Raw genomic sequence first — 12,389 nt, 5'->3', positions numbered from 1 at the left:
CTGGTGAAGCCGCCCTAAAGTTTGGTTGGTTGTCAGATTTGATTTGTTGGTTGTTAGATTTGATTTATTGGATATCAGATGCATATCAGTTAGGGAAGTGATGCTCTGGTGAAGAGATGATGGCAGTTTTATGGTAGTTTTGCAAGACCGGGACCTTGTACGCCATCCTGTCTAAATATTCTGCAAGTTCAGCACCCGCACCCAGCTGAGTTGGACTGGCACAAAGCAGGGCTACGAAGGTTGTGTGGTTCCTTGTTTGAGAACAATGCCTAGAAAAGTACCGTCTTAATTGCTGGAGCAGAAGGAAGACTGAGGAGGAATAAGAGTACTTGGAGAAAGTACTCATGCCAGTAGGAGGGAACAACTCTTCAAGTTGAAGAACAGTGTTGTCTTGAGAATGGGGGAAGAGAACACATTAAAATAAACTAACTATGAGTAAGCCAAGCTTAGGTGTTGAAAGGTTTCTGACTGTCTGAGCAATCGCCTTGGTGTTTTTTTTCCGTGGAGTAGCAAATGGGGTGTGTGTCCACCTCCATTCCCACTTCTCCAAAAGGAATCACTAATTTTAAGGTTGTAGGGCAGTTTTCAGTCCTTAGCATATGGGGGCAAGGAGCCCTGTCTTCCTATCATCTAGTGTCTGTGACCTTCGTGCACTAATACATGTTGGAAATGGGCAGGGGAACCTGTTTTTAAATAAAATAGAATTTTATTGTCAATGTTCTTCTGTTGTACCCATATTTTATGGAGGAAGAGCCTTTGTTCTGTATTTGTGCATTACCCTGGTCCATCAATATGTATGAAAGTGAGGTCATAAAGATAATTTGTATATAATCAACTATAGTACAATTCCTGTATATGTGGGCAGAATTCTAATCTTAGAATATTGTGCATGAACAGTGATAGCTTTTTCTTATTTTGTGAGAATATAATCTTGATACAGCTACAATTAACTCTGTACAAGGCGTTACACTAAACTATTTTGTTAAAAAATTAACACCACTTACCAAAGTAACGCCTCCACTGCTTGGTAAACCAGACTTGGTGTGCAAAAGTGATTTCTCATTTTATTACATGTTAGATGATTAATGTTGATGTTATATCCCAGTATGGAAAGAAAGATTATGGGTGATAAATGTGGTTGTAAACACAATGAGAATTATTATTGGTAGTAGTGCTATGGCTTACTTTGTTTTCTCCAGTAAAGATGGTACAGTAGTCCCCTAACATGAGAGGGAGAAAGTCAACTGATGAAATTTGTTTTTTTTTTAATATGCTAGTACACATAATGGTATAGCCAGATGGATTGGAGGGGTAGTTTGTTGGGATTTTCTTTTTTTTTTCAGTTTAAGAGATGTTTTGTTGTATCTTCTGCTCTTACACAGAACGCTGTAACTGGTGGGAAGTTTATGTATCTTTGTAAGGTTTGTGACCCAGAGAAATACATAAAACAGAATGGAAAAAAACTTTTTTTTCAGTCACTCATGGTAATGTTGCATTTTGTAGAAGCAGCACATAAAGATATTTTGATTTTTGAGTTGTATGTTGTGGTGATATGTGTTGAAGTATTTTTCATTAAGACTTTTCCATGCTGCTCTTTAGAATAACCATAAATAATAGAAGTCTAAGTTCTGTTACAATGTAAGCCCCAGTCTTTTGGTTATGTGCTAATTTAGGATATCTGCCATGTTAGTAGGAAGGCAGATAAAGACAGACAGCATGAAAAGCTTGTGAGATTACTTCCTTTGATAACATTCTAAGGAGTGTTACATTTCTTCACTTTGCTGTTAATGATTGAGTTACTGAAAATTTAACCTAAACCACATTTTTAGAAGTCCTTGGTATACTTGCATGCTTCTGACTGTACCTTGCTGATTGATGCTCAGAAAACTGGTTTGTCTAGGTGGTTTGTATCTTAAATTGAAAATGTAACAAAGTATTTTTATAATAAGTGTGATGGTACTCAAAGTGGAATAATCCCATTTGAAAATTTTTTAGTTTAAACTGTTTCTGAATCTGCTTGTCATGGTGTGTTTTTTTTTTTTTTTTTTTTTTTTTTTTCCCCATTAATTGATATATGGGCCTTACCAGGCTGTTTCTCTGATAGTTGGTACCTGTACCAATGCTAACTGGTATTGGATAAACTAGTAAGTGATTTATTTTTTTAAACAGATGTATTAAAACTAAATATACTGGTACATAAAATGCATTTAGTGTTAAGAGTCAGTACCAGAAACATATAATACTGAATTATGAAAATAAAGTGTTGAAATATGTAGTTATCTGAAAACATGCCAAGAATTTAGCTCAAATAGATAACTGCTTATAACTAATGCACTGTTATTCATTAAAAGTAGAATAGTTTCCTGATAAGCAGATATTTTCCCCTCATATTTGTATGATACATGTGGAACTAATTTAGAATACGAAAAACTATTTCAGCTGGAAGGGACCTACAGTGATCATCTAGTCCAACTGGCTCACCAGTTCAGGGCTAAGTAAGTAAAATCATGTTGTTAAGGACATCAAAAATTAATTTCATTAGATAATAAAAATTATCATAGCAACTATAATGGGAAGAAAATCCAGGGTCATTTGGATCAGGAGAGGAAACTCCTCCTCATCTGTCAAGCAGTTAATCTTGGTGGAGACTGTGGCACGTATGTGGTCCTGCAGGTGCAAAGTGTCTTGTGTTGTGGATAAAAAAGACCAGGCTTAAGATAACGAGCATGTGGCACTTCTAAATGAAGTCATAGCCTTTGTCTGGAATCCTCTGGGAATGTGAACACCAGTAAATATTTTTTTTTAGGGTAGAAGATTTTTTTTTTTAGTCCAAATTCTTTTTTCTCCAAGAATGGGGTTAATATCTATGGGAGTGGAACCAACCCTAGGCAAGGGTCAGCCTCTCCTGGGCTTCCAAAGCTGCCATACGTGGAATGTTCTCTAAGTTGAAGTGTAAAAGTGTTAGGACTTCATCAGACATGCTGGAAGGCTCTTGTTTTGGTTGGTTTATTTGTTTGTTTTTTCCCCCTCCCATGTTGTCCTTGAGAAAGCAAACTGAAGTTACAAGTAAGCTTATGTTGTTTCCATAACTATGACAGAGGTAAAACCTAATTGCTTTGTATCTCTGTTTGCTACAGTTCTTCTGGAAAGGAAATAGGTGGCTTGCATTGCTTCAGTCAAAATTGTTGCTTTTATCTAGAAGCAGAAAAAAGAAAAAGCTAAATCTTCTTTTGAGTGCTTGACGTTACTGAGGAAAAAATAAATATATCACCTCTGTTTGTTTTTGTTTTTTTTTTTTTGTTTTTTTTTTTTCTAGTATGTTCAGAGTTTTCCCAGAGGTCCTGTGAAGAATGTCTAAAAAATGTTTCGGTAAGATTTTTAACATACTTTTTTTGACAGAGAATTTGATGACTTTTTCTTCTTCTTCTTCCCCCATTTAATATGAAGTCAGACTGTTGGGGTTGGCCATTTGGTCAGGGTTTGGTTTTGTTTTCAATGGTGAATCTAGTCAAACTGCCCTTAATAAGAGGAAGTCTCTGCTCTTATTTAAATGGTAAAGTCAACTGATGTGCTGCTTCCCCTCTCACACTCGATGCCAGTTCTTTCACTTTGCCAGGTTGCTCCATGATGTGGTTATTCAGGGTATCTCTCAGCTTTGCCTGGAGGTGACAGGCCTTGTAGGATGGAGGCCTCCAGTGTCAGTGTGTGCTCAGCGCTTGTGCAGCGCAACTGAGCAGGTTTGGTGTTGCTGCTGGTTTGGACTCAAAACCATTTTGCAGGCAGCACTTGGATAAATTTCTGTTTTATACAAGGGCTAGATAAACTGAATCTTATGTGGCTAAAATGTCTTGCATTTTTTTTATACTGAATAAGAAAACTGGGAAATTAATGCAAATATACTAGAAATGCTTTTTTCTGGAGATGCCCCAAGTGATGCATTTAACTGAGGCAGACGGGGTCAGTCCCTTGTAGGTGTTCAGACATGTTGGCCTCCACTGACTACAGTCAGACTGTGACTGCTTAAGACTGCCACAGCAGGTTTCTGTTCTGATAGCAAAGTGTTTAGATTTCTAATGAGATTGCAGTAAGGCAGACATTTAAAACAGGAGCATTTGTTTGTCTGTCCTTTGCTCAAATCCTTTTTAGCTCCACAGCAAGGGACGTGAAAAGTATGCAAAAGGTGTCTGCCCCTGCAGAGCAGAAGAATATCCCATAAAGTGAGAGATTGTCTCAAAATCTATTTTCAGATGTCACAGAGAAGAAATAGTTCATGAGTCTTTAAGTTGCATAAGTTACTGCAAAACTTTTGGTAGAGGAAATAGCGGAATATTTGAATTTTTCCCATTTTATGCTTGTTTTGCTCATCTTTTGGCTTTTTTAATGGAAAAATATTAATTGCCTTGTATTGATGTGCTTATTGTGTATTGTCAGACTTGTATTCATTGTCATAAGCATGACATTGTGTAAAGAACTCTTCATCTGCAAAAGTATGAAGTAGGAAATGGTAAATATGGGTCATTAAAATGTTCAGCACTACCACTGATGTGACTTGCTTCAAATAAGTGTTGCTGCCACAGATACATCAGCACAACTTTTAGTAACCTGAGGGCTATGTGTTCACCTTGTGAGAGAAAGAAACCTTTAGCTGTGTTTGTGTACTGAAGACACTAACAGAGTTACAGGCACACTATTTCCAGAGTCTGTCAAACCAATGACAGTGCCCATGCTTGTTTTGGTGACAGAATGAAGAACGATTCAGGGCAACTGCTTCAACAGCATCAGTGTTAACCTTGAAGAAAGGAGTTTGCACTTGAGTCAAACAATTCAGTTGTATCTTAAAAAAGAAGAAAGCCTACAGAACAAAGTCTTTAGCATTTGTGGGAGCAATGTGGAAGCAATGGATTGCTGAAATTACTTTAATTGCTTCAGTAGAAATAAAAAGGTCATTTTTTCATATTGGTCTTTAGATTTGATGAATACTTATTTTATCATGTTTTTATCAGAGTGGTCATTTTATAGATACACTATTGCATTTCATCTTATTCTTTACAATATGGTACATTAAAAAATAACATAAGGAGTCTAATTAGAGAATTTAATCAGAAACATTTACTGCTATGACTAGCAGATTATCAGGTGTATTAAAATTTTAGACTCTCATCTGTTACCAGATAATGTGTAAATACATATTGATTAACATCTTTAGAGGTTTTCTTTTCGTGTTTCTAACTCCATATGACAATGTGTAAGCAAAACACATAATGCAAGCACTAGTTCAAGAGAGGTCTGCATTTTAAAATCTGTGTGCATGTGTAGGGCCTCAGTATTCCAGAGAATTTTCATTTTTTTCTCATCAAAATGAGAAGTCTCATTTTTAACTTCTGAGTACTCTATCAACATGCTTTTCCACTCAGGTATTTATTTTTTGTCATTCTCATGTTTGTCCTAGTAACAGATGTATGGAATCTAAATTCTTTTGGAAAATGGATTTTAAACAGTCTATGCATTTAAAAAACCAAAAAGCTAACAGTTATAGAAAATTATATGATCAATAAATATAGCCAATTTTTTTAAGGAAGGCAGAGTATAGCAGTCACTTGCATACATCTACCTGATTATGGAGGGAGTAACAATTTTGTATTTGTAGTTCCTATTTTATCTTCTTTAATACTATGCTCTTAAAATGAGTGTGGACTGAATTAATGATGTCGCATTTCACTATACACGTGAGACTACTAAAATAAAGTCAGTGACATCCATCAGAGTGTGAACGCAGTTTCTGGTGTACTCTGCAAAGTATAAATAAAACCTCTTCAGCCTTCATTTTTAGGTTATGTAGATAAGGATCAAAATGAAGGAAATACTTCACCTTCAGGTGTTTAGGCTTTTTTTTTTTTTTAACTAACTTAATTTTGACAATTAGCTCAATTTTTAGCACTGGGAATGACTCAGCTGAAATAGTTTCTTCAGTCTCTGTACCAACCCGTAGCTGTATCAGGTTTGGGCTACACACATTTTTAACAGTTGCATGCTGTGGTCTCTATCAGAGCGATACAGCTGGCTTCTCTGTGCTCCTACTTGTCACCAAAGCTACAGAGTCGTTTAGGTTAGAGTGAGTCCTGAGTCACCTAGTCCAGCTCCCTGCTCAAAACGGGGTCCACATTACCTTCAAAGTTTAACAATGACTTTCAGTCATTATTTCTGAACTGTTAATTCTTATTAAATAATTGATCTGACAAAAAACAAGCATGTTCTCATCTAACATCCTTGATTAAAATTAAAACTTAGGAGGATAGATTTTTTTCAAAGTTTATTCTACCTTCTTAATTATTTTTGGTGATGTGTCTTTATGGGCATGTGTAGCTTGTACAGTCTACCATCTACAAAATATTAATACTTTTTTTTCTTCACTTTCTTCAAGAAGGCAGAATCCGCTACAAATGGTTTCCTTTGTATTTAACATTTTCTAACCCTTTAGAGCAAGATAACAGACTTTGTGCAATTGCGGATGTATGAGAGAGATGGATTGTTAGATAAAGCCTAGTTCCTGAATGAACTCTTTCTATAATGAATCCTTAAGAAACCCTGTTCTGTAAAGGATTCCTTTTCCTGTCATCCAAACCTTCTTCACTGGTTGAGTTGTGTGGTAAAGGAATTTTACATGAATATTTATTTTAACAGATGAAAAACGGTACTTATGCTTGATGCTTAGTGGTGGCATAAAAAGCAGAAATGGTATTTGTCTAAAAAAAATTGGTATTTGTTGCTGGTATTGTAACTATAACGCATGTAAGAAATTTTACATTTTAGATATATCCACATGTTGTGTGCACAGATAAGGTACCCAGTGTACTTTGGAACACAGATTGGATAAGGCTGTATCTTTTACTACCTTACAGAAAAACCTCCTGTAGAATTGTAAGGGTTCTTTATTATTCTTTTCTTTCTGTTGATAGTCAAATATAGGGCTGAAGTAAGATAAGTGTGTTTATATTCCTTACAGATACCAGGTATTTTCAAATTATGCACAGCTAGCTTTCTGATATTGAATTTTTTGTTAATTTCAGTAATTCTAAACCCAAAGCCATTTTATCTTCAAGTGTACAGTGTACCTCAGTATGTTCCCAAATATTTTTGGGCTAGTGTAAATACCTATAAGTACAAAATGTACTTATTCACACTTCAGATTAGGTTTACTTGGGGTTTGTACCAGGACTTCTGTAGGTTTTGTACTAGAAAGTACTTTCATTATATCTGTACAGTGTTGTATTCACTCAAGAATTATGTCTGTGGAAAGGAGTATTAAATTGTAAACTGTTGTTAAAGATCAATAATTGGGTTTTTTTTTGTTTCTTTTGCACAGTGCCTCTGGTGTTACACCAACAACACTTGTGTTGATTACCCTGTAAGAACCATTCTTCCACCATCTTCATTATGTGCCCTCTCGAATGCGCGATGGGGAGCTTGCTGGAGTAGGTACTAGTTTTACTTTTGCTGTGGAAAATTACTTATGAGTATGATTGAAGTAAGACTGTCACTTACTAGAGCTGTTTTCTAATAATTTATTTGGGGGGTGGAGGGCAGAAGCAGTAATTATTATGACCATAGTCACTAATATTCTGGACTTACAGTCATTGTTAAGGGTTGTTTTTGAACAGGCAATATAATTATGCTCATCCAGTGGCTTTAATATATTTACTAAGTAGTGAAGTCTAGACTGGGATCCAGCACAGGAGAAATTTACTAGTTCTTTGCTTTTAGCAGAAGGGCTCTGCACTTTGTCTTGTGAGACAAAGAATTTATGCTTAGACTTCTAGAGTTTTTTAGAGCTGCAGAAGATCTATTGTTTCACTGATAAGGCACACTTCTAAGGAAATTGGGCTTTCAATATTGTTGTAAATGCTGCTACTATGAAATTTTTACCAAACTTTTTACTGGAAATATGGTGGGTTGACTCCTGCCAACACAAGTACCCACACAGCTGCTTCCTCCCTCCCTCCCCTGGCCCTAGAGAGATGTGGAGGAAAAAAAAAGCAAAAGAACTTGTGGATTGAGACAAATACAATGTAATATGTGAAGAAAAAAGAGTGGGGAGAAAAAAACAAGCAAAGGAAATTGCTTAGCACCTCCCACAGGTAGACTGATGCCCAGCCAGTCCCCAGACAATAGTCACCTTGGAAGCAAGATACCCACTCCACTTTTTATTTTTACCTCAGGTTTTATTGCTGATCACAGCATTATAGGCTGTGGAATATCCCTTTGGCCAGTTTGCGTCAGCTCTTCCAGCAGTGTCCCCTTGTGACCTCTCCAGCCCCTTGCCTACCTCCAGCCCTACTCACTAGAGGGAAGAGAGTGAAGGGGAAGGAGGCAAGAGGAGGAAAGTGAAAATCTTGATGCTCCTCAAGTCTGTTCAGCAACAGCCAAAACATTGGTGTGTTATCAGCACTATTAAACATGGAATGAAAACTTTGTAGTGGAGCACATTCTCAGAAAAAAGAAAATTAAAAGTAGAAAAAAAATTCAATCTTAAAACAACAAAAAAAACCCAGATATGCATTTCTTTAATATTTATTTTTACGAATTATATATAGTAGTATGATACGGGGATATGTAGCCTTATTGATACTGTCCCCTTTGGGCACAGCAGGAAGACTAATTACCTTGTGAGCATGGTAGTGACAATGTTTTTTTCTTTTTGCAAATAAAATGAAGAGGTGAGTTTTGGCTCAGTGTTACTGAAAATGAAGGTAGATATTGCAGTTCTCAGGAAGTCAAACACACATGACTACTTCCAGTTAGAAATTTATATGGATAAGATATGCCGACAGATTATTAACTAGCAGAGAAAAAAGAAAACCCCAACAGTGAAGAAGGAATGCAGTACAAAGTAGCCTAACTGTATTTTTTTTCTCATGCATAATAAGCAAGTGAACAATAGTAGAAACAGGAATGCAGACTGAAAACTGACAGGCTTTTTCTGCACTTTGTTAATAGGTTCAAAATATATTTTTTGCTTCAATTACATAGTGTAGTTTTAAAAAAATGGAGATTAAAACCTTTAACTTTACTTCAGTGTATGAAATACATTTAATTGCCTGTAACTTGTGGGCAAGTAACAGAATGAGATGTTGTATGGTGAAATGTGTTAATTTCGGAATTTACACTATATTTATTTGTGTATTGTAACTGGGAGCTATGTATTAATCTGTTCTATAAACTGTAGCCAGTAAATTATAACATAGAAGCAAGAATATTTGCTGGGATCTAATCTTTGGGAAGATCTGTGAAGGACATGCCTTGACCAGACATGAGCTAGTGAGATCTGTAGCGAAGTAACAAACTCTGGCTTGTGCACGTGATCAGAGGAGGACAGACTCTGAACTTCACCTGCTGAATTTGACTGTCATTGGTACCCTGAAGCTGTAAAAAATGCGTGTGCAGCTACTTTGTATTACTACAGCATCATGAGGCCGCTGAATCTGGCAGAGTTCAGAGGGTTTTATGTGGGAGAAGGGAGCTTCCCTGCCTCCTTCCCTTGTCATACATCAACACAGACTGTGTGGGGAGAGGTGTTTAGTTTTTATCTCTGTTGTAACAGCTTCCCTGAATTATTAACTTTGTCCTCTGCTCCTTTAAATAACTCCTTAAAGTTCTGTGTATAGCTTTGCTGATACCATCCCTGCTGGCTTTCTTCTTGGGCCTCACTCTTTTCTAGGATGTTAGGTTTCTGACTTTTTTGTTTTAATGAATGTAGCCCTGTCCTAATTTACACCATCTACAGTTGTTGGCGTCTGCTGTTAAAATAATAACCCCCTCCATTGGTTAATTACTCTTTGGACATAGCAGATGACTTAGGAAGCTTCATGGTGAGTTTTATATTGGCTCCTACAAATCCTCTGATGTCACCTTATGCCCTTTGCTCTAAGTGCTGCATGTAATGTGTGTACACGGCTGCTGCATCTACATGACTTTTTTGTTCACACTGTACATTGTCTAAGGTCATGACTGGGATGACAGAACTGTGGAGTCACAGCAGTAGATATGTATCATAGAATGATAGAAAGGTTGGGGTTGGAAGGGACCTGAAATACCGTCTAGTTCCTACCCCTCTGCCATGGGCGGGGACATATCCCACTAGACCAGGTTGCTCAAAGCCCCATCCAAGCTGGCCTTGATGGGACATCCACAGATTCTCTGGGTGACCCGTTCTAGTGTCTCCCCACCCTCACAGTATGGAATTTCTTCCTAATATATAATCTAAATCTACCCTCTTCTTACTCTTTGTAACATCCCCTGACAGAGAATCCCTTTTCATCTTTCCTGCTGGCCCTCTTTATGTACTGGAGTGTTGCTATAGGGTCATTCTGGAACCTGTATGTCATACAAGTATTACAGAATGGCTTAACAATTTAGTATATGTAAACAGTAATTTCACTTAATGTCTTGTCCCACCTATATTATACATAGTAACAAAATTTGAATGTAATATGCTGAGTTTTAACTGGAGTAGTTACACAGTATTGTGGGTTTTATTTATTTGCATAAAATAAATAAATTTCAGAGACGAAAAAATGCTTGGGAGAGGGGAATAATTATCAGACAAATGTTAATGCTGGAGTCTAACAAGTTGAATATATTAATATTTTTCAGTAAACTTTGAAGCTTTAATTATTGCCATAGCTGTATTAGCCGGACTCATTCTGCTGTCCATAGCAGTCTGTTGCTGTTACTGCTGTTACTGCAGAAGGCGTTCCAGGAGGTAAATACATTTGTTTCCTTTACTAACTTTGGGTCTAATCTTCCCTGCCTATCTACAATTTTTACTCTCCAGTATACTAAGAATCTTTTCTTCTGGGATGAAGTTTTGGTCACTTTGCTTTTTCAGAAACACCTTTTTTTGTTGTCTTCAGTGTATGACACTGGAAATGATGCTGGAATGACTGTGAAGTGATGTTATTAGTGGTCACTTCACAGATGTGTTCTTTAAGCTGTTGCTTTACACTTCTATGTTTTATGCTTTCCTATGAAGATTGGGCATGAAATGGCCACATAAATACTTGCTTCTCATGATAACAGAAAAAATAACTTTCTTTCAAGGCAAAAGCTCATGGTATAGGAAAAAGGGCCCAAGTGGGTAACAAGTAACTGAGCGACTACAGCAGTTGTTATCCATGCTTCAGGGTTTGCTCTAGGATCTGTCAGACAGTCAGTATCTAAGTGATGAGCTGTTTTTGCCAATTCAACAAAATATTTTAAATATCACAGAATCATAGAATGTCTGGGCTGGAAGGGACCTCCAAAGGTCATCTAGTTCAACCCCCCTACATAAGCAGGGACATCTCCAGCTGGATCAAGCTATTCAGAGCCTCATCTAGCTAGATCTTGAATGTCCCTAAGTAATACTACAAAAATTGAATGTTGTTTAGATCTTGCAGAACTTGCAAAACTTTTTTTTTTACTAGCTTCCCTAATGGGCTAATGTCCTTCAAAGGGAGGGAAGTAGTGGAGGAGTAGCTAAAATGGGTAAGTCAGTGCTGCCATGTGAAGTGATCAGTGCTTACTCCCTAACAAAACACCTGGAAAGCCTTGTTTATTGAGACAGCACAATATGCTTCCATCACAGAAGTTTTAGAGCTCCGTTTCTGGGCAGTGTAGTTTCAGCTATGTTTGTTCATTTTGTCCTTCAGTGAACAAAATGTGGACCTTATTTCTTGATCTGAAATAATTTCTTTACTATTTCAAGTACCTGGAATTCATTGTTCTTGTTTGAAGGTGGTTGTTTTTTTTAAGAACTTATGTAGCTGTACAGTGTTTAGTGCTGACCCTCAAGCCAGAGAAATATGGTACATCTGTGGCCTTAAAGAAAGGAGAAAATAATTGTAAATAACATATAATTTCCTTCTCTTTTACCTGAGGAAGTTGCATGGACCTATTCTGCTGGTAGACCGGTCTACCAAATCTGTTGTAGTGCAAAAAACTGGTAACTCTTTAGCCCTGTGCTGCTAAGCCCTGAGGATGTATAGAACTGTTTTATATTTAATGTAAGATCTGTCAAAAGTCCTCTGCAGAAGAACTGAGTAGGCCCCTGTGGCTGATGTGCCAACAAATAAAGCTCAGTCCTTGTGAAAAGAGAGATTTGTGCCAGACTTCAGTTTTAGTAGCTAAGTTGTCAATCAGTACTGTAACATCTAATTCTAAAAATAGAGGGTTAGCTGAAAGTTATCTTATGTCAGGCTTCCAAAAGTGTCAGGCTTAATCTTCTGACACTTACAGGATTTAAAAGTCTTGTCAGAGTGGGGTCCAGCTTATTTCAGGAGGATTGAGAATGTATTATTACACTGAAACCTGATATATTACTGGCTTTAAACACACCTTCTACACCCTACACT

The 12,389-nt window shown here is 37.0% G+C and overlaps 1 protein-coding gene across 1 annotated transcript in view; it reads left to right on the top strand.

Moving 5' to 3' along the window:
* Positions 1 to 3,316: 3,316 nt before the first annotated feature.
* Positions 3,317 to 12,389, top strand: part of LOC103769429 (pituitary tumor-transforming gene 1 protein-interacting protein-like) — a gene marked incomplete at both ends in the record, with an annotated part of 14,377 nt that continues 5,304 nt past the window's right edge. The window contains 3 exons of the mRNA XM_008936626.1: positions 3,317 to 3,369; positions 7,364 to 7,472; positions 10,651 to 10,759. Coding sequence (XP_008934874.1) covers positions 3,317 to 3,369; positions 7,364 to 7,472; positions 10,651 to 10,759 — 271 coding nt within the window. The remainder of the gene's footprint in view (positions 3,370 to 7,363; positions 7,473 to 10,650; positions 10,760 to 12,389) is intronic.

This window comes from Merops nubicus, unplaced genomic scaffold (genome assembly GCF_000691845.1).
Source record: "Merops nubicus isolate BGI_N331 unplaced genomic scaffold, ASM69184v1 scaffold20773, whole genome shotgun sequence".
NCBI lineage: Eukaryota > Metazoa > Chordata > Aves > Coraciiformes > Meropidae > Merops > Merops nubicus.
The sequence above is the reverse complement of the archived record's forward strand: the minus strand, read 5'-3'. Positions and strand labels throughout refer to the sequence as shown.